Source organism: Frieseomelitta varia, unplaced genomic scaffold, assembly GCF_011392965.1.
Source record: "Frieseomelitta varia isolate USP_RPSP 00005682 unplaced genomic scaffold, Fvar_1.2 scaffold_8, whole genome shotgun sequence".
NCBI classification, from domain to species: Eukaryota; Metazoa; Arthropoda; class Insecta; order Hymenoptera; family Apidae; genus Frieseomelitta; species Frieseomelitta varia.
The window spans coordinates 68,006-90,151 of NW_025110589.1; the positions used below are offsets into that span (position 1 = coordinate 68,006).

At 36.5% G+C, this 22,146-nt stretch overlaps 4 protein-coding genes across 5 annotated transcripts in view; 1 reads left to right on the plus strand and 3 right to left on the minus strand.

Annotated features, from left to right (window-relative positions):
* LOC122536110 (acetyl-CoA acetyltransferase, cytosolic) overlaps positions 1 to 14,846 on the plus strand; it is an 18,409-nt gene extending 3,563 nt beyond the window's left edge. Inside the window, exons 1-9 of one of the 2 annotated variants that reach the window (XM_043668194.1) lie at positions 11,809 to 11,946; positions 12,506 to 12,627; positions 12,877 to 12,989; positions 13,160 to 13,359; positions 13,461 to 13,690; positions 13,764 to 13,952; positions 14,017 to 14,179; positions 14,269 to 14,492; positions 14,524 to 14,846. In XM_043668194.1, coding sequence (XP_043524129.1) covers positions 11,898 to 11,946; positions 12,506 to 12,627; positions 12,877 to 12,989; positions 13,160 to 13,359; positions 13,461 to 13,690; positions 13,764 to 13,952; positions 14,017 to 14,179; positions 14,269 to 14,387 — 1,185 coding nt within the window. In that variant the 5' untranslated portion in view covers positions 11,809 to 11,897 and the 3' untranslated portion in view covers positions 14,388 to 14,492; positions 14,524 to 14,846. Of the gene's footprint in view, positions 1 to 11,808; positions 11,947 to 12,505; positions 12,628 to 12,876; positions 12,990 to 13,159; positions 13,360 to 13,460; positions 13,691 to 13,763; positions 13,953 to 14,016; positions 14,180 to 14,268; positions 14,493 to 14,523 lie in introns of those variants that run through there. The other variant, XM_043668195.1, reaches the window with a different exon arrangement.
* On the minus strand, positions 14,835 to 17,542 carry LOC122536111 (U7 snRNA-associated Sm-like protein LSm10). Its single transcript, XM_043668197.1, has 3 exons — positions 17,319 to 17,542; positions 17,122 to 17,239; positions 14,835 to 15,062 (listed from the first exon to the last, which is right to left on the minus strand). The coding sequence occupies exons 1-3, from the start codon at positions 17,456 to 17,458 to the stop codon at positions 14,880 to 14,882; spliced, it is 441 nt and encodes a 146-aa protein (XP_043524132.1). The 5' UTR covers positions 17,459 to 17,542; the 3' UTR covers positions 14,835 to 14,879.
* Positions 15,059 to 16,696, minus strand: LOC122536109 (5'-nucleotidase domain-containing protein 1). Its single transcript, XM_043668193.1, has one exon. The coding sequence runs from the start codon at positions 16,651 to 16,653 to the stop codon at positions 15,181 to 15,183; it is 1,473 nt and encodes a 490-aa protein (XP_043524128.1). The 5' UTR covers positions 16,654 to 16,696; the 3' UTR covers positions 15,059 to 15,180.
* A 182-nt stretch (positions 17,543 to 17,724) lies between the features above and the next one.
* On the minus strand, positions 17,725 to 22,076 carry LOC122536102 (transforming growth factor-beta-induced protein ig-h3-like). Its single transcript, XM_043668180.1, has 14 exons — positions 21,728 to 22,076; positions 20,513 to 20,770; positions 20,332 to 20,430; positions 20,196 to 20,260; positions 19,978 to 20,123; positions 19,730 to 19,909; positions 19,368 to 19,668; positions 19,091 to 19,300; positions 18,879 to 19,016; positions 18,687 to 18,802; positions 18,430 to 18,620; positions 18,192 to 18,363; positions 18,007 to 18,129; positions 17,725 to 17,941 (listed from the first exon to the last, which is right to left on the minus strand). The coding sequence occupies exons 2-14, from the start codon at positions 20,617 to 20,619 to the stop codon at positions 17,795 to 17,797; spliced, it is 1,995 nt and encodes a 664-aa protein (XP_043524115.1). The 5' UTR covers positions 20,620 to 20,770; positions 21,728 to 22,076; the 3' UTR covers positions 17,725 to 17,794.
* Between the last annotated feature and the right edge of the window lie 70 nt (positions 22,077 to 22,146).

Below are 22,146 nucleotides of genomic sequence, written 5' to 3' on the forward strand. Positions count from 1 at the left end.
AGCAATTTCTCTCGTTTTTTGCCCCCCCTCTCTCCCCTCCTCCTTCCTTTTCCCCCCCTTTTCCGTTTTTTTTTTTTTTTTTTTTTTTCTTTGGATAGATGCTTCATATCACTGGATAATATGATACGAAAATATACAAATGCCGGTTTTTGAGATACAGGTACCAGGAAACGCGACAATCATCGAGCCAATATTTGATTTTCATCCGTCAAACATGGCGGTGCGTGCGATACCACGGGCTCGGGAGATCTTTTGACACCTTCGAACGGTGACTACAGTGCAAACATAAATTTGGAACTTTCCTGTACGTAAAAATCTTCACTTTCCTTTCGTCGAGTAGAGAGTCAAAGGCTGCTGGAACAACGTTAAACAAATGCCGACGACACGATACGTACGGTGCAAATGAACCGTACGAAACGTGTCCCTTAGAGCAAACAAGAGAAGGAAGAAAAAAATGTTCAAGTTTTGAACAAGTGTGCAATACGATTTCTGTTATTGACCTGGCCACACGTTTGTGAACACGGCTTGCGAGCAGGACAGGTGCGTCATCTTTGATTAATCGCTAGAGTAGATGGATTAAGAATTGCTGGGGGTATAGGGCAACGAGCCAGGAACCACCGAGCGCTAAACACAAGATACACAATTTGGCGGCCGAGTTGCAGCGATTCGTTGGTAAATCTGAGCAGTGATTCAAGCTACGTTTGCAATGACTTGTGACAATGTTGACGACACTTGAAACTTCAACCGATCTCGGCTATATTTTCTGAAAATTTGAGAGAAACTGAATGACTAACTATTTTGCTGACGCACACTGGTTGCGTTATTCCAATGCTGCTGATCTAAATTCTAAGCTGAGATAAGTTACAATTAAAATCTAAACGATCGTGTCAAAACACAGATGACAATGAAAAAAAAAACATGTAACTCTATTTTCCATTTTGTTTCGTTTCGCTCGCTTGAAACGAGACACGCTGTATAAGTTTCTGAAACGAACACGATTCGCCACATTTGTCGAAACGAATTTCCATGCTTTCTACGCAATTACGTACAGTAAATATCGTGTCAATTGCAGAAGCACGTGTTCGCAAGTTGCGAAAGCCGCGGAGCAATGTCGCGTTAAAACGCGACAAAGGATCTCGCCTTAAAAAGCACGATAAGCGTCAAAGAGACAACGGAGTACTGACATCTGGGCCTTTGTTCCACCGTGAAACCAGTTCTCAATGCAACAGACAAAAAAGATTTCGTCGTGAAATCGATTAGTTGGCGAACGGTGATACGACAACCGGTGTCGTAGCGCGAAACAGACCGGTGGAATTTTTATCACGCGCGACGAATTAAACGGCTCGTTTCGTGTAATACCGTTGCTCCGGTTCTGTGCAATTTAACAGAATAATCCGTAGGACCGGTTGGACGTTGCAGGATTGAAAATTTACTGCGACGAATTTCGAGGTGACTTGTTCGCGACCAGTTTACGCAAAAACTTCCGTTCTGCCGCTCTATTTTCTCCAGTTTCGACCGTTTCAATCGAAACGATGAACATTTTTGCATACGAAAAATTCGTCGAAAACATCGATCGCCCCCCGAGGGTATGTTTTCTCGGACAAATTTCGCGTTACAGTCAGCAATTTCTCCTAAGCGGAGGAGGAACGTGTGTGTATGCGTGTGTGTGTGTGTTTCGCAAACGACTGAGAACAGTTGGAAAAACTAGCGGACGATCGATAGGCGCGATTACGAAGTTGCTCTGTGTTCCTGGAACGCGGAGGGTAACGTTTGTTTGCTACCTGCGATGCATTAATCACGTCCACGCCGCCTTTTAGCAATGTAGCAGAAAATAATTGCGTCACACACCGCGCGAGTATTCAAACTCACGTCGCTGTCTCTGTTCATTTCGAACGATGGTACATAGGTAACAACTGGGTCTCGTCGAGGAATAGTCGAGCCGAAAAGAAACGGTAGTCCGTTTGCATACGAGGCGAACGGGAACGCTGTGTATCACATACCTAAATCAGACTGCCCGTAGTCAGTGAGCATCGCGACCACCATTCTGAGCACTCACGATCCAGCCTGTCGATAAACTGTTTCACACCAAACATTATTTCAAATCGTGACGAAGTGACGCGAAATTGTACGAATTGAAAACGTCTCGTCGCGAGGAAAGAGGAGACGAAAATCTGATCAGATGATCAGCACAACTGATCGACCGAAAAAGATAATTCGGGACAAATTGAATATTTAAAGCCAGCTTGAACACGTGAAGGATGAATCATCTGTTTAGAATATCGCGTAGGCCAACATTGTTATAGAAACTCTACGTCCAACAATCTCTCCATTTTCCATAATCGATTCGTACGGAACGGTTGTCAGCTGACATATAGAATTCGTATCATCGCGATAACCTCGGATCTTTGCAAACGACCTTTCATAGTGCAAGAGTCGAAGAGATCAAGAAACCCCCCGACGATGACTCCTCTTTTCTCCGTGACGAGAGCACCGATACGCCGAAAAGCGTATTGAACACGTGTCGTACCAGCAAACGATTGCTTTCTCGATTGTCTCGCGTGCCTCGGGGAGAGGGAATTCCGTCGACTCGCGTCCTTGACTTTCGCGCGGAAGACGCGTAACTGGCTGATCCCGCTCGTCCAGGATCGCGATGAACGAGATTCGTTCTACGACTGCGTGAAGCCGAGTGCGGGCTCGGCGATGAATCAACCCCCTTCCCTTGTGTCGAGTCGATGCACCACGTTCCCTTCTTTCCCTTCTCCGTCGCTTTACCACCTCCACACACCCCCTGTAACCGTTTCGCGAACCTCCACCTCGCCCCGTCACCTTCGCGATTCTCTCTCCGCCCTTGCAAAACGTACCAACAACGTGGCCACCGTTCCCGATGTGCCAGACGTTCGACTAACCGACACGACCCTGCACAAAGGGCCGTGAAATACATACAGCCTGTCTTCTTGTGTATTTTTAACCTGATAAATCGCGAAAGACGAGTTAGCTCGTCGCTTCAATTTCTGGCCCCCTGAACGAACACCAGGGGGGATATAAGTCGCGCTGGTTTTTGTTCTAAATAAATTTCTGTTTATAAAAATTGAGATCTAACTGAAGCTGACTTTCCTCCAATTATAAAAGTTTCTAATCATCGAACTAACAGTCTAACAAGATGGATTCAAAAGTCCTTGCAATCGTTCGTCATCAAACACACAGGTGGTACAATCGAGTAATAGCTAAGTGAAAAAATAACTCGGGGAGAAAGGATAAAATTTTTTTCACCGAAGCCCTCGTTTTTGAGAAAATCGAGTTTGAAAATTTATTAGTGTTATACTTGAATTTAGGTGATTAATGACGTGACAAGAATAATCAACAAGAAGTTATTCACGTGCGAAAATAAGGAAAGAACGTGGAATAAAATTTTTTTGTAAGTACTTCGTTTTAAAGAAAATCAAAATCTATTTACTTGAAAATGACACTTTGACAAAGACATATTTTTCACTTGTTTTCGCACATAAGATATTCTCGTATCGATTATTCCAATATGGAATTAACCATGAAAACGTTTTCTTGAAAACGAACACTTTAATGAAAAAATTTTCTTCTTTCTCATACTCGATTGTACTATCCTAAGACACTCTGTATATAGAGACGGAGGTTGAACTGAATTTTTGCCAAGATCAATGAACTGTTGAACAATTTTTACACCCTCGTCTACATTCGAGGCTTCCAAGTGTCGAGAAAGCGGTCGATCTTAAAAATTTTTCCGATTCTTAAGTAGATAATTTTTTTCTTTTAGGTACGAGACGAACACAGGACTCTAATTAAACTCACAATCAGATTTAACGTAAATTAATTAAGATTTATAATTATTCAATATTTAGTTAATGTGGGTTGATACGTTTGAATAATTGAAGATAGCTAAGTAGCATTTCTTTCTCATTTCTCTGTATTTACAATATAAACGAGAGACATATCGCAGCATAAACATTTATAATTGTGCGAATATAATTATGTCTGTAAATAAACCGTTGCGTAAACTAGCAATCAATACCAACGCGCTGATACAATGATAACGTAAAATGCAACGAGCGATATCGATAATTTTTTACGAAAACTCTACATCTGTGAGGAAGAATCACGTCCCAGATAGCATATTAAAAAATGCTATAATCGGTATATCAGTAACTGGGATGAATAAAATAGCTACACATTGATTTTCAATAAATGAAACATGTTCTTAATCATTCGGATGAACACTAAAATTGCCGAAAATGTAAGAATCTAGTTTTGATCGACACGAATTAAAAACTTTAGATTTATGTATAGTTACTGTAAAGTTCACCGTTCATACGAAGCGTTATCTGTGGGTTGAAAAAAAAAGATTGATCGGGAGATAATTCAGGATGGAACGTTCTGAGCGGAATTTCTGCTTAACCGGGTGCTACGGGAAGAGGGAAGGATGCGGACAAAAGGTACGAAGGTTGCGTACCGTCTGCGGATGCAGGCTGCTGTTCTTTTTTCGAGTCGAGCTCTGGGACGTCGTGTGACGACACTTGAACAGGCAACGTGCCAACGACTGAGTCAAGCAATGCGTCAAGAACGCGCGCAGGAAGCGAACGTAAAAGTTGAAGAATCGTCGTCCTGTCTCTGCGACACGCGACATCTGGACAAGTTCACGGTTCTTAGAAAATTTGTATCGCGATACAAACCTAATGTCCGCAGTTGTGCGCAAAAGCATCGTATGTTGTATGCTTTCACTTGAAATAACCAGTTTTTATTAGGATTAAATATAGTTAATCGCATCATTTCCCGCAACCTACAAAAATTTGTTTTCACGCATTTCTTGGTCATAAATATACAAATGTATAGACTCTACATCTTAATGTACGCATAAATGCAAATTTTTTTTTTGAAATTGTGGCGTATCGTTTTGTTACATCGATTTCAAATAGAAAAGAAAATTTGTGAATCGAAGTTATGTACGTTCGAAATTAAAATCACTTTTGACCATCCACCGCACAGACTATAATTATCGCGTGCCTCAGATTCGCAGGCTAACGCGTTCAATTCACCACTCTTATTCACTTTTCCCTAAATATAACTTACGTAACAAGCTTCGGTGACGCGCGATATCTAAACTTTCCGAAACATAACGGCCGCGCAGAATTCTGCCAGAAATATGAATTTCGCCGGCACGTGTTATTTAAACGAGAATGTATAAATTAAGACTTTCAGAAATATTCGTGAACCCGTCGAATCTATAACTGTAAGCCTATTCCTGTGATTCGAATTAATTCAAGTATTCGATATCAGCGTCGGCACACAATAATGAACTTGTCACTGTTTGATGAACATTTTAAATCGATATGTGATACCGATAAAGATACAGATTAACCACAGTCTCTTTTGTGACATTATTCTTTGCAAACAATAACACGTATTCCTCGGCTCGAGATCGTTTCGTGGAAGTGAGAATTCGTGTTGAGAATAAACTAGGATGGACGATGCCATTTGATAGCAATTTGACTGACTGCACGTGGCAAGGATATGTGTTGAACGTGCGAGGTTTCTGAAAGCACGTTCGATTGAGAAACGAGCGAGTTCAGAATGAATCATTGAAAGAGAACCAAAGTTCTGGAGAATCGAGTTTTCATTAACCCATTAGCCGCCAATTCTGTTACTTTTTAACCCGGGATTACCCACGTAAGGGTCTAGTCGCCGGGATGTACCTGCGCTAGACCCCCAGATGGGTAATCCCGGGTTAATCAACGTAAAATATCAAATTTATATGTTCGAAATTCCCGCGAAAGCGACAAAATTGCAGCCGCGAGATGAGAGCGGCAGCGAACGGGAGCAACAGATGATAAATTAAACAACTCTTTGATCTTTATCTTATCGTTATATTTATACCGCCTATTTTAGTGTTAAAGGCTGGCCGCAATCCCACGATCTTACAATTTCGTCCCAAGAGGTAACTAACCGAGGTAACGTGATGGGCCGATGACACAGAAATCGTCGAGATTAATTGCAAGTTCGAGTTTAACAAGCGCGACGCGTGAAAACGCGGAGCGTACAGGTTTCTCGAGAGAACAGCGGACTTCTCTCTGGTAATTTCTCGCGAGACCTGGCCATCGAGAGATCACATCCACCGCTGGCATACCGCATGATCCACGTGCGTTACCGTGGAAGGAAAGTTCCGGTTAGTCACGTACACCGGTGTGACGCATGCGCCAATTTAAGCCGTAATAAATCGTGCGAACGACCAGGTTGCTCGCTCCTCTGTACACCGCATGTTAGCGGGTTCTTTTTTTCGACTTTCCGTCGAAATACGCCATCGACAATCATCTTATCTGGCCAGATACACTGATACACTTCGCGACCGAATCGTGCTCGTGAATTTTCACGACAGTCGTGCGATTTTCATATTAAAAAAAATTCTGGCATTACAGACAAGATATTAATTGATTAATCGACGCCTTGACTGAGCTACTAATTAATCGTCACAGAGGAAATTGCTGCATATTTCGGATAAAGAATGATCGAAAATATCTTCAACCGGTGAAGATATTCTTGGTAATTTCAAAACAATCCTGATTTATTTAATCAATTAATTTAGAAAACTCTCAAGCAGAAAGAAAATAGGAAGTTAGAGGAAATTAATGAAGCTGTTGAAAAAAAAAAGATGGAGACGTATTGGTCTTTCTCCATAAATATTGAAATCATTTATGGCGACGAAATTTAGTATCGAAACGAGGTGTCGTGGCGCAGACATTTGTCACGACGAGGCTAAAAATATCGGTCCATTTGAGCGAAAGAAACGAGTCACAGCGAAAAAAATACAAAAACAAGTACTACAATGTTGTAATGCATTCGTGAGCAAAGGCGTTGAAACTCTAGGAAATGCAGAAATGCAGATATAACGATGCGTAAAAAAGACGAACTCGTTATTATCCCTGCATCAACTGCCAGATGCTAGTTATACAGCCTTAATTACCACCGCGATTATCTCGAGTTTCGCTTTTTTCTCGCCACGCTGAAAAATGTTCGGAGAACCAAGGCAGGAAATGCTGATCGAAAACGGTGTTCGGTCAACGATTACGTAACGGTGTTAAAATAATTAGTGCGTATTACATAGTGCGGCGTTACGCTGGTAATTAGTGGTCACCTAGTACGGAGCAGCCAGAACGAAACGCTGATTTAGATCGGTGGAATAATATGCATCATGCATATGTACCTCCGTGTGTACTGCCTAGAAACCATGCACACCATGCACTGTTCGTTAGAAAAACTTTACGTCTATCTCTCGAAGACCCTCGAGAGATCGAACGCGACAAAGTTACGGAACGGAAAGTCATACGAAACCGCGTTCGTACGGGACGATAGAAGAGAGGTAGGATATTGATTCTGGTAGAGCACGAAGAACGCGCGTGAAATTGCGCCACGTCTCTCCCCGGACTAGGTACTTATCAATAGAACGGGACGATTTATTAAACGGTCAGAGGCTAGAGCCTACCCTTCCTTTGCCGATTCAGTGTCGCACAAATGCCGACCAATTTAAAACGTTCTGCATCGTTTCCTGTTTATAACATCCCCCCTCTCCTCCTCACCAACCCCCGCGTGGCCGTGGCAAAGCGATAAAAGCGTTACACGACACAAGGACACAACGACACACCGCCCTCACTTCGTTCCCGTTTGTCCTGAATATTACGATATCTAGGCTACCATACGCGAACCATACGTGGTGAATGCCACGAAATTAACCATGAATTTCAACGAATGAAAGATTAATCTGTGGGTTTCAAAGAGTTATGAAGAACGTAACGGAACGGAACCGAAGACATCCGTTCACGGATCGTCAATGGATCTAAATGGAAAAAAAAGCAATGTCTATTTACATACACGTCTGTACGACAAGTACGGATTATCAGTGATTTTGCTTAACAGCGCATACGTTTGCGCGTACCAGCCGCATTTGGACCGATAAAGTGGAACGAGAGACGAGGAGGATGATCATTTGCAGCACGCACGCTGTTCGACCCTCGAAAGTCGATAATTTGCTCGTTTAAGGATGCGTACCGTGTATATGTACGAATCGGAGGGAAGAGAAAAAAAAAAGAACGAAAGAAAACGAACAGACAACGGGATTGAAATAGGGAGAGAAAAATTGTTTCAGCGGTTATTTACACATCGTGGCTCGACGTTGAAAATGCGGTTTCTGACCACGCCAAAACAATGATGTACCGTTATCGAATGGCGGTTCTACGCCACCACGAATAAATAAATGCAACCTACTTGAGTATCCTCCGTCATCTGTTGCATCCTGTGACTAGCTCACAGTTTATTTATACAAGAAGAAACCTCGGGGAAACAACGGAATACAGGGAAACGAATCCGGATCTTTCAAAGACGGCGTTTCTGCGTTCGACTCGCGCTCAAACCACTAAATAAATACACGCGTTATAGAAGCAAATATTAATAGAAAATTACCAGCACGTACCATGCATACGGACGGGACGGCAAATAGAGCAGATCAGCAAAGAATATCTATCGAGGCTTCGTTTATTGACGCCTCATCACCGCATGGAAAGTCACGTTTCCATTGCAGCATGTGCTCCGTGCCTCGCGCACGCTCTCCTGACATTCGTGCAATCGTAATCGAGTCCGATGGTAATTTCGGATTATGATTTAATTGTGCGTAATTCTGCATTCGTTACGATTAATTAGGAAGGGCAAATTTAAAGGTGATTAAACTTAGACATTCCATCCGTTGATCAATTATTCCCTCGGACCGGACTATCAAAGATAGTAAACTGAAGAGACAGCATTTTGATGTTACATAATCGAAAATGTATCTACAGTGGCCCATTTACAAGAGGCTTATTCTTTCAAAACCTTAACATTTAACGCTGCTTATTTGCGGGAAAAAAAATTGGTTCTAACGTGGTCTTTTTCCGCGACCTTCAATTAAGAAAATTAAGATATTCACGTGACGATAAAATTTCAAATAGATAGTCAAGTATTGCAATATTTTCCTGCAAACCGGAGAAAGATAATTTACGTGGTGGTTATTAACTAGGCTGTTAGTAAAATTGAGAACACCAGCGAGTCATAAACCCGGCGACCTTATTTTCAAATTATTCGCTCGCGGTTCGTAGACCTTGCTACCTACGCAACACACGAACGTAAATGGCACCATCAAGTGTACATGAATATTCTTCGCGATACGTCATCGGAAATAATTTGGAAAATCACGTTATTGGAGTAGCCGATACTTGGTTTCCGATAGCCGGACAGATGTGCTCTCTCGTGGAGCATTAAATGACCAACTTCCGTTAAAATTCAGCGAAAAATAAGAATCTAACGTCAGCTGGTCGACACGATCCAACAATAGAAAAACAGCTCGACAAAGATACACGTAAAGCGAGCAAAAAGGAAAGAAATTTAAGTATCCTCTATTCAAGTATCCTCTAAAATTAACTGTCATTCAGCAGAAACTATATGTTTGTCACAGTGAATGTTTCGACTTAAATGTTACATCACATCTGATTTTACTAAAAAAAATTTTTAATGCAAAAACAAAAATGATCGTTACGTTAAAATCAAACGTAGATATAGAACGCGTGTAACTTGCTAGAAAAGCTCGTTGAAACGGGACACAGGTAGAATATACTAAGCAAGAATATCGATCCGTTAGTCTACGAAAGATCGTTATCATCGCGATGTTTCTGGAATATCAGCGAAACGAATAACGACAAAGGAGTAGCCGAATGGATTAAGCGGATATTAAACGGAAAAAATGTGGCGAGGAGAACGGAGAACAGAGAGTCACGCGATGCCTGGGAGCGCCACATCTCACGATTCACGCGAAAATGAATTGTTCGATATCGTTGCTCTTCACCAAGATGTCTGCACGCCAGGACTGATCCATATTAAAGGCGCAACCGTGAAGAGACGTCCACGGAGAGAGAAAATTCTAATAAAGACGCATGGGAACTGGTTCGACGCGCAACCAGGCACACCGATGCGAGCCTTGCCGCACAATACCACGACGCATGTAACAGTTAATCGCATTATGTACAAAAGACGAGCAGAAATCTCGATTGATCATTCTGTGATGCTAATCGCACCGGTTGATCGTTCCGTTCATTGCTGCCCGTACGCTTGAGAATATCGTTCCCACGGAAAAGGGAAACAATTACCCATTGAACGATCGGAGAAACAACAGTCGGTACATATTAAAAGCCACTCGATTGCCGATGAACGATAATTACATATCGAGCAAATGACTGAGTTTGCTGATCTACATACATGCTCGATACATTCACGAATGACAATGTTAAACACGCACCAGCCTGATAAACAGACGTTAGGTTATAGAAATAAAGATAACGTGGTTCTTGTTTTGTACAGTTGCGACAGCTAAATTGTCGGAAGAAACACGCACCACGTGTTACTGTACACGGTAATTTCCCCCGACATCAAAACAAACATTACAGCTCTGTGAATGTGCGCGTACTTAAAATGTCTTTTATCAAAAGTGGAAACGAGGAGATTTACGAATTAAACATGTTCAATGTGTTTCAAACGTGGACGACATATCGAAAATCAAATTCCACAAGACATAACGGCAGCACGTAACGTCAAGTGGCAATCGATCATAGGGGCATTTATGCCAAAAAGAAATTGATCGTGACATCATGCGTTTTATTATCAGCCGAGTGCGTGCCGAATGTGTCGTATCTTCGAAAACACTGGCAAATTCGCTACCGAATGTGGTCGACGTACCGTGATTGGAAACCTAACCCATAGGCAACACGCGCACACTACGCGCATTGGTAGATGTTATAGACGAATCAGCCGGCAATAAATTCGCGGTAAGAGATAACGGTAATCTCGAGTGAGATTACTTTAGCGACGGTGCGAATTGCAAGGCCGTCGGCGTTATGACCTTAATGAGTAACGAGCATAGCGCTTAGGCGGACATATGAGAACGAGCACGGTATTCTGTCTGCTCGCATGTACTACACACACTGTACGAAGGGTGTCGTGCAACCGAATGTGCTCGTAGCCTGTCAAATCGTGGCATGTTTGGCGCTGGTCGAAATTGACGTCGCGTTGACAGACACGTCCCCATCAACGTAAGCTAGGTTAACTATTCGTGGATAACGCTAGGAACGCGAGAGACACGGAAAACAGGCCCGATTCGTTAGTATATTCACGTCGATTTTCGCGATCATTCCTCCTGAACACCGTGCGTGCAGATGGCGTGATTTTTATCACAACTACGGATCATACCGTCCGTCCGAGATCATCGACACGCTCGCCGTGAATCGGGCTTCTACTCTAAACGGTGATCACGAAAAATAAATCCAACAACTGTGATAAATACCTCGCTTTTCGACGAGCTCCGAAATCTCCTCCTTGTTGTCGGCCATCTTAGCACCAGTCACTGTTCACAATGCACGCTGGGTAAAAACAAACGAGCACCACCGCGACCTCACAATTGGTGGTTCAGCGCCACCTGTACGCCGAATTAGAAGTTAACCAGCCGATGACGTTGATCAGGAACGTATCACATCTGAAACAGCAGAGATCTCGACACTAATCGTATAAAATGTTCGTTCGAGTGAAAATAATAATGAAATGAATAATGAAATGAATAACATAATAAAATAAAATATGTAAGATAAAGTGAATAAAAAATGTAGTGCAACGCGTTCAATCGGACATACGTGGAACTATCTAGGAAAGAATGCACCTACATTTCGATTGACATACTTTCATTAAGCCGTTACTGGTATAGGTATTGCTAGTATTTCTAACTTATTTCTGCTACATCGGTTCGTGGCGGTAGTCTTCGTCCGGTTTTTCAGAGGTTCAGACGTGATATTTAGGAAATTTTCAACATGAACCACAGTGACGTTGTAATAATATCGGCAGTCAGGACACCCATAGGTATAAATTTGTTCATTGCGATTTTGAATAATACAATAATTAAAAATAATAACGTTTATTCAATATTATATTACCAACCCAGTTTAAATGCCATAATGTAAACAATCAAATTTTAAATTAATAATTATTTTTTTCTATAATGAAAAGTGTAATGAAAAAGTGTTTTTCGAAAATTAAAAAAGTGTTAAACATACCTTTAAAGACATTTTGTTATCTTAAATTTGTTCTAACAAATTATTTAATTCTATTCTAACAAAATAAAATTTTTCAATTTAAAATAACAGTATTTATTTATACATTTATATCCAAGTATAATACTTATATTTTGTTACTATGATTTAAAATAAAAATATTACATTCAAATCATAATAATATATTATATTATTGTTATATTAAATGATTCCTATATTTTTTTATAATTATTATTTTTGTATTGTTTTTATTTCTGTATTTTATTTCTATAGCACAATAATATATATTTTTTATTTTATATTTTGTTTTATTTTTCTATCACAATAATTTTTTTTCATTGTTTTATAAAATATTTTATTATTTTTAGGATCTTTTCGTGGTTCCTTATCATCATTAAAAGGAGCAGATTTAGGAAGTATAGTCATTAAAGAGAGTCTTTTAAGAGCTCATATTGAACCTATGGATATTTCTGAAATAATTATTGGACAGGTAAATTAAGATTATTTATATGTTTGTTTAATATTAATTCGAATTATTGAATATATAAATATTATTTTCAAATGTTAATTTGAAGTTATATTTATGTTTAACACTAATTAATTCAAATTATTGAATATGTAAGTATTATTTGTTAATTTGATGAATGCAAAAAAAACCTGTACATAATATGTACATATAATTTAATACAAATCTGATGAAAGTAACGATTTTAAAATATATTTAAGATTTTTTTTAAAGGTATTAACAGCAGGTCAAGGACAAAATCCGGCAAGACAAGCAGCAGTGAAAGCTGGTATTCCTATATCTGTACCTGCTTATACAATTAATATGCTATGTGGTTCAGGTTTAAAGTAAGTGTAATGTCTTTTTAAGCTTTTTTTAATTATGTGCTATCATGTATATCATTAATTCATGTGATAAGTAATAGCATAATAGTAATAGAAATGTTTAATGAGACTTTTTAAATTTTTCTACATGTTATAATTTATGAATACAATTTACAAGAAACATATATTTTTAGAGCAGTTTTGAATGGTTATGTATCTATAAGAGCTGGAGAAAGCCAGATAGTTATAGCTGGTGGACAAGAAAGTATGAGCCAGTGTCCTCATATATTACAAATTAGAGATGGTATAAAATTAGGAGATTGTAATTTAGCAGATCATATTTTGCTTGATGGCTTGACAGATGCATTTCACGGAATTCATATGGGAATAACAGGTATAAAAATTGTAATTGATACATCTCTTTCATATCAAAATTCTTTTATTATAACTATATAATTTAAACCTTATAATTATATTATATATATGTATATATAGCTGAAAATGTTGCTAAAGACTTTAAAGTAAGTAGAGAAGAACAAGATGAGTTTGCAGCTAAATCTCAACAAAAAGTGCAGGCTGCAGTTACTGCAGGCCATTTTACCAAAGAAATCATTCCTGTGACTGTACCTACTAGGAAAGAATCTATTATTGTGAATAAAGATGAATTTCCTAAGTCTGGAACAACTGTTGAAAGCCTTCAAAAATTAAAACCTGCCTTTTTGAAAGTATGATTAATTACTTATGTTCTTTTTTTCATAAATTGAAATATTTAATCATAAAACAATGATTCATTGTTAGGCTGAAGGTACAGTTACAGCTGGTAATTCTTCTGGCATCAATGACGGAGCAGCAGCAGTAGTTCTTATGTCAGCAGAGATTGCTATAAAAAAAGGACTTTCTCCACTGGCTAAAATTGTTGCAGTAGCTCAAGTTGGAGTAGAACCAAAAATTATGGGCACAGGTCCTATTCCAGCAATTGAGTTAGTGGTTAGTAGACGAATGTTTAATAACGATTTGCAAATTCGTGCAATAAAAAAAAGTAATATTTCAGTTGCAAAAAGCAAAATGGACAAAAGAAGAAGTAGATTTATATGAATTGAATGAAGCTTTTGCAGCGCAAGCAATAGCTTGTGTAAGAACTCTTGGTTTAGATCTTCATAAAGTTAACATAAACGGTGGAGCTATTGCTTTAGGCCATCCTGTTGGTGCATCTGGTATGACAATAAAATCAAAATAATTGAAAATACATATATGTATTTGTAGTATATACACATATATATATTTTAAGTATATTCTGTTACAGGTACTAGAATATTAGTAACTTTATTACATTCATTAGAAAGAATTGATGGAAACAAAGGTGTTGCAGCCTTATGTATTGGTGGAGGAATGGGAATAGCAATTGCTGTTCAAAGAAAATAACAAACATTTCATCCAGTTAGGTATTACTTATTCTACAAACATAAAATTTTATTTATGTGCATTATTATTTTATAACAAAATATGTATAGGTATATAGGTATATAGGTATATAGGTATATAGGTATATAATATAAAGTTTTTTTCACAATTATGAAGAGATAATCTTTTTACTATAAACCTGTTAAATCATTAAATATTTATTATATGATTATAATAAAAAAGTATATGAGGCTATAATGGTATGTTGAAAATAGCAAGGTGTTAATAGATATAACTAAATAAATTTATTTTATTTATATTTGTTTATATGTCGATTACTGATAATTGTACTTAAAATTTGTACAAAATTATCACTTTTATACTATCTTATACTGTATTTTGTGCAATGCATGTTTGTATAAAAGTTATTTTTATACATGAAAAATTAAATTGTAAATAAAAATACTGTAAAATGATCAATCTGTGATTTATTACTTTTAAATCAGTTTTGTTTTAATCATTCAATTTTTGGTCTCTCTTTTTTCTATTCTCTAAAATTTCCTCCACTGCTGCTCGTCCCTCTTGTTGCTTTTGCTCTGCACGTTTTGTTTTAAATGTACGTTTAGTATGTGTTAAATCTCTCTTGTGCCCTACCAAACGTTGCAATTGTTCCTTGATAGCTGGTATAATACGTATCTTAAATTAAGAATACATTACAAACAATATTATAACGTATGATGTAACATAAGACTATAAAATTCTCTTTTACTGATTAACAAAAAGTATATTTATCACATGTGATTAACTTGTAAATTTAAAATGCAGATATACTAAGTGGTACTGCAGGATAATATCCATTATATTTTTCGTCATTAAAACACAAATAAGATTTTTCTAATGGCTGTTGGGCTATTAAACCTATTTCAGGTATGCAAAGTTTTGAATATTTTTTAATAACATGTCCCCATAATGAGTTCATATTAATTTTAGCATCTTTTAAACAAAAATATGAGCCCCAAAGTGTTGAATTTAACACTTTCTCATCTGGATGTGATAATTTTTGCTGAACCATTCCTTCAGACATTTGTTCCTCGATTACAGCCACTGTATCACATTGTACATATGAATTTGGTACATAAATATCTTGTAAAAGATTATCACCTATGTACAAATAACGAGGATTTTGTCTGCCAGATATATTTTCAAGAAATTCAGTAAGTTCTTTCCAATTACCTTGGCTATATATACCACCTCGTTTTAAATCTTTGCTTTCTATGATATTACCTTCTTCTTTATTTACAATATTAAAAAATGGACGTTTTTCAGTAAAAAAGGCAGGTTTTTTTGCATAACAAATAACAATATCAAATAGAGATTGCCAATCTTCTCCAAGAGCATAAGTAGCAGTGAAATCAGCAAAATCTACATTTGATCCAGTAATAAGAAAAGTAGTACAATGTTTTTTTAATTCCTGAAGCCAAGTGATAGTTCTTGCAGTACATTTATACATATATTTATCAGGATTCTCCCTGAGACTAGGAAAAAAGTGGCCTTTGCCTATCTTAAAATGATCTCTGTTAAACATTTCAATCAATCCATCTAACATATCAGGCCAAATATTATATTCATTAAGAGGGCCTCCTTGTTCTTTATCAAATGCATCTATTAACCTTGCAAAAATAAGAGATAAGGAAATATCAAAATTATCTAATAAACTTCTCATTTTCATTGATAAAGGGCCATTCCATGTAGATAACATGTCATTACAAAAAGCATCTGTAGCCTCCCATCTCTGTTCGGGGTATATCTCTTTAATCTTTTCAATACTTAATAAATTAGTTCCATGACATGCTCTTTGAATTATACCATTAGCATTTATTTTAAGTATATTTCCTCTTTCAAAATCTAAAACTAATCCTTTCTGAATAAAGTCTATGTCTTTATCTTCTAATGGTTTTAATAAATATTTAGAGTCATAGCCTCTTTCTGTTACTAAATAATTAGCTAAAGTTCCATATATCAAATGTACCATGTTTGTCACATTATAATGCAAAAGTGTATTGTCCAAGTCAAATCCAATACAGTTGTAATCAAGGAACTTAAATACACTCATGTTAACTTGTGTTGATGGAATAATTGATGCTGTTGTATTAAAATATTTCAAATTTGTGGGAATCCGAAAATGTGTGAAAAATTTTAATTTATCACTAGTGTTGTATCTCAAAATACTCTGTACTTGTAAACAAGATATTACTGATTTGTAAAATGGATACCAAGTTCTTATCATTTCAATTTAATTGTATATTTTATTAATTCAATTATATATTTTATAATTATTAGGATCACTTAAGTACATAGCACATAATACATACATGTACATTTGTACGTTAGTAAACAATATTTTCAGAATTATCCTCAACTTGTAAGTACTTGAAATTATTATTATCCGATATGCAACCTATGAATTCAAAAATACCTAGGCAACGCAACAATAATATATAAAAACGCAACAAAATATATTAAATTTTTTTCTAGCATATTATTATCTACCCACAAAACATAAAATTTTCATATAATGGCAAATTCCATAAAAGAACATACTTTAAATACCATATAACTAATATTATAATATACCTAATACTATAAAAAACATTCAACAAGTACAATAAAAAGTTTATATATATTCATTTACAATATCATTGCAAAAAATTAAAAATTATGTGTAGTACATAACTCATATTTCAAAATTACTTACTTTTGGTGGAATATGAACGAATCGAATATTTCTTGCTTGCACAAAGAACATAGTGTAACTGTATGAATCCCCTCTAGGATCTGTGAAGACGCAATTTCTCATTACAACATTCATGTAACTGGAAAAAAAAGCGAAATATTTATATGTGTATACAATATTAGGTCAATAATCATAAGATACGTGGGAAAATTACTTACGCGTCTGCATGTTCTACAGTTCCGTAAACTGAGGCTTCATTTCGAAGATCTATTGTCGTGCGTTCATTTTCGACAGCTTTTAATAAAATGGCTAAACTATTGTAATAAAAATATCGTTCTTCTTTCGAATCAAGAGTCATAATGCCATGCAAATACAAACATAATAATATTGACAAATATTTATTAAGCGCACGTGTTGCAAATAATATTCATACAAGTGTAGCCAACTGTATAAATGTAACTAAAAAGAAACTATGCTTTTTGAACAAAAATGAAAGAATGGTTAAATATTTTGAAGTAGTAAGTGCTAATAAAACATTTAATTGCAATAATTCTATATTATTATAAATGATTACATATTATAGTATATAAGTGCATAAATAATATATATAATATATATTATTATAATACATATTATCGTAATTAAGTGCTAATACACATTATCGTAACTAAGTAACATAAATTAATTATTCATCTCAAAGACACACTTTCCTTGTAATAGTTCCATCGTGTATTCTTCTATACCCATTAGAACATTGATCAGGTAATAAGACTGAATTTATTTCATGTGCAACACCAGCTTTATTTAAAATGTCACTCTTTACAAGAGTTGCATCGTTTACCTAAAAATTATATCTTGTAAGACGTTCATTTTCTAATGTTTATTAATCATTAAAAGATTACTTACTAAAATTCTATTATTTTTTCTCATAATATTTATTGGGTTCCCTTTAGTTCTGACAGTGTACTGCAGGTCTGGCATAAAACTTTCAGCAAGTAACATATTATCCACGATATGATTCTGCAGTGTCTGAAAATAAACAACGAAAAACATTCATGATTGAATCAACTTGTACATAGAAATAATATTACTTTTGTTAAATAGTTCCTATCTTCCAATAATTTTTGAAGTTTGGCATTTCCTAGCTGTCTGAATGCCTCATCCGAGGGAACGAAGTACGTACACGAAGAATTTGCGCGCTTAAATTGATCATATATTTGTGGTTGAATACTTTTCATTCTTTCCATAGCGTCCAACCAAATGCTGTAATAATTTTTCACTTATATTTTTCATTACTTTCCGAATTCTTGTGTTCTGGAAACAAGTTACCTGAAATTGCCTTCTCTTCTTAAAATATAATCTAAAGATTCTTCTGCAGGATGTAAAATGTGACTTATAACATGTAAAACGCCATTGCTGCATTCTCTATCAGCTTTAATAATTAATGCGTTTTCTATTCCAAAATTACCACGGTAAACTTGGAAGCGTAATGGAATTCCTATTTCAAGAGTTCTGGCAATCTATAATGAATTATAATTTTGAAAAATTACCAATAAATATGTTCGAATATTTTATACTTAACTTACTTGATTGCTACTAATTTCATCAGTAAAATATGTTCCCGTAACTATGTGATTAAGAACAAAGTTCCGAGCAGTCTTTCGATTTCTTTGCAATTCTATAAGTTTCTGATTTGATAGGGCTATAAAAGAGCATCTTACGTTAAGAAACAAAATATGTTCGTTTGAGTTTATCAGTAGTAAAATTTGAATACATACAATACATTGCTGTCTCAGAAGGTGCAAACATTGTGAAGTGTTTCATGTGTCTCAAAGTTTCTTCCAATTCAGCTGCTTTAATTATTTCTAGGAATGTAAATAGTCCTTCCTCCTTAGCTACGTCCAAAATTGTTTTAGCTGGAATATATGTAATTCATATTAAGAGATTCTTAGAATTTTCTTGAACATTTTTCGCGTAAAAATTTATTTACCTCGATCCGGTAGTAACACACGATCAAGAACATAAAGCAATCCATTTTTTCCGTGATACATTTCATTTTTTATGTTTGTGTTGTCTACAACGGGCCCGTATGGACCGCAATTTAATTTTAACTCTTGTCGTTGCATCGTGCTTGCGTGATATTCCGAAATTATATTTGGCATGCATACGGGATGCGTTACGATATGATGGGCAATTAATGCTAAACAAAATAATATAAAATATAGAAGAAAAAACATACATAAATGCATCCGAAATAATTTCATTACCATTTAATGCAACTGGATTTTCCAACATGTCGGTCAATTGCGCTTTAGGAATATGATGGAAGGCTTGATCCGTTGGTGCGAATATAGTACACGGTATTTCACTCAATCTAATTCTATTCCCTAATTCGCTGTTTTCTAAGGCTTTTGTAAATATTTCGAATCTACCATCTCTAGAAGCAAGCTCGATTATGTCTGAATTTTGTGCCAAAGCCAGATCTAGAACACCGTCGATTACATGCACAACTCCATTAGTGGCAATTTGATCCTTGCGAATAATTCGATGACAATTCACCGTTTCCATCTACGAAGAAGATAGCATTTATTGAACAATTGCATACATAAGCATTCAACGTGTTACTTACTCCGCTAGAAAATTTATTGATTCTCAAAACGTTCCCTTGTAATCGCGATGGAATTAAAAGATTCGCTTGCCATTGATTTGATAATACGCGTCTGTCTACTATATGATTCGCAATTAAATTTACATATCTGTTACCATTATACAACCATTCTTGACGAATACCTTTTACTTTTAAATAGTTCTGAAAAGTAAAATGATCAAAATGTATTAAATGATTACACGTTATACATTTAAATTAGACATATGTACATCAAAAGCTTCGTTGGATGGTACGAATAATGTTAAGGGTGGACCACTCTGCAATTCTTCCGCAAACGTCGAACTCTCGATTAATTTTGCAAATTTTATTGAACCTATCCGTCGCGTTGTTTCTATGAGATTTATCAATGGTTTCACTGAAAGAAATATAACGGAAGTATGATTGAGCTTGAAAACAAATATCTATTCGATAAAATTGCATCTAATACCTCCTGTGCATCCAGGATACCCAGCGACTTTGTAATATCCTGCGCAACAGTCGTATCTTACGAATCTGCAAAGCAAACGAAAGCTGAATATGCATCATATTGAAAGCAAAGTAGCAGAAAGTAAAATTATGCTTACGTAGGTTTGCCACAAATTTTTCGAGGACTCCACTGCTTGCTCTCAGTGTAATAAGCATAATTTATATCATCGTTTACTTCTATAGCGCAGACGTTAGGTCTACAGAAAGGAGAAATATAGAATTTGTGCTGTAAACGTTTAGCTACTGATTCATATTTAAAAACACAGATGCAGATCTTACCCTTGTCTTTGCGTATTTTCGATCTTCGACCAAAAGTTTCTCTGATACGCGTAAACTATATTAAACACCGTTAATAATATAAATATCCTCATTATTTTGTTAAACATGTTCTCACTATGATTGAAATAGATAGAGCGATAGAATGAAGAGATTTACAACAAGAACTTCTTTGCTCGAAACGAAGATTTGAGAATGGATCTATTGCGAATGATTCTCATTTTAAGGGCTACGTCCACCCACCTCATCTTGAAAATATGTCTGTTAAAATGCATATTGATATTATCTAAATTAGTATTAAAAAATCTAGCACGTCGTGTTATACTTCTGAATTTTCGCAAATCATTCCTACCAGATAGATGCATTTTGCATGCGTTTGCATGGAAATATATTGCACATCAATATGCAACTTTTGAATGAGAAATATAAATCGAAATATTTTGAAATATTCTTGACGTTCACATTTATCAATTTTTCATAAGTCTTCTAACTTTTTATTCGCAATTCATTCTTAAGAGATACATTTTTTTGCGTTTAGGGTCATCTTTTATGCAGTACGTGTAATAAAATGTTAAGCAGTCTGTCGAGGTGACAGATAACTTACTCATGTATTGCACATCTACATCGTGAACTCGATATTACTATACATATAGTCACTTATAGCCGTCATTACTCGAGAAATTGGGTTACCCCCCAACGGATATACAAAGGGGCCCTACAAATTGGCCCATATCCTACATGCTTTCAAAATAATCTGTCATGAACGTTCCAATTCGAATCTGTGTTTCCGACGTTCGTAATTACTGTAAAATACATCAGATTAATTTCGAATTTTGTATCGTATGATTCGATACGAATATATATTGCGATAATGCATCTCCCATAATTTCATGAATTAATCAAATCCAACACAGATTCAAATTTCCTGTTAAAATAACGTAAAGCAAGAGAAATTGATACACAGCGTCCACTTTCGTAGATCATAATCGTAATTCACTTTTCAGTCTAGCATTACGGCGCAATTTATGATGTTATGTTTAATTCGATAGAATTAATGAGTTTCGCAAGTGGCAAGTGCACGCAGTGTACAACGTTTACGCCTACAACCACGCTTTTCTCTCGCATCTGCTTTTCTACTTGAAACGTATTAACCTGTTAAGACACAACGACGTCTTTAAAAGAGTGCCCGTAAATTTATTTCGTATGCATTTTACTTACAGGGAAAAGAAAACGTAAAAAAAATCGCGTAACCAGCAAATATATCACAGCATTTCATATGACGCGATGACATTATAACACATTTTAGTCACTTCGTAGGGGGTTGTGTATCAACATGGGGGATGAACTGTTCAAATTCTCCATTTAGAGCAATTTAGCCGATGCCGTAGATTCAATAGTGACGGGTCTATTTCTGCGAAACAGACGCGCGTGGTACATATTCTTCTCCCTTCTGCTCATTCAGTGCCGTGCGACCCGTTGTGATGAGTGCCCTCTTCCTGTAGCCAGTTATCTTTGTTACTCTCCGATCTGTCTCCCTTTACTCTTACGATGTATTCACCCTCTGACCCCTCACCAACTCTAATCAGCTTCCTGGATGGAGCACATTATCTACGTGTTGGCAGATCGTAACGACGCGA

Coding starts and splice junctions, on each gene's coding strand:
- LOC122536102 (XM_043668180.1), bottom strand. CDS start 20,619: ATGTTTAACAAAATAATGAGGATATTTATATTATTAACGGTGTTTAAT. Junction 20,124..20,195: donor GTATCCTGGATGCACAGGAG/GTATTAGATGCA, acceptor TATTTCTTTCAG/TGAAACCATTGATAAATCTC. Junction 18,364..18,429: donor AGAAGAGAAGGCAATTTCAG/GTAACTTGTTTC, acceptor AAATTATTACAG/CATTTGGTTGGACGCTATGG.
- LOC122536109 (XM_043668193.1), bottom strand. CDS start 16,653: ATGATAAGAACTTGGTATCCATTTTACAAATCAGTAATATCTTGTTTA.
- LOC122536111 (XM_043668197.1), bottom strand. CDS start 17,458: ATGACTCTTGATTCGAAAGAAGAACGATATTTTTATTACAATAGTTTA. Junction 17,240..17,318: donor ACTGTAGAACATGCAGACGC/GTAAGTAATTTT, acceptor TTTTTTTTCCAG/TTACATGAATGTTGTAATGA. Junction 15,063..17,121: donor TCGTTCATATTCCACCAAAA/GTAAGTAATTTT, acceptor TCTTAATTTAAG/ATACGTATTATACCAGCTAT.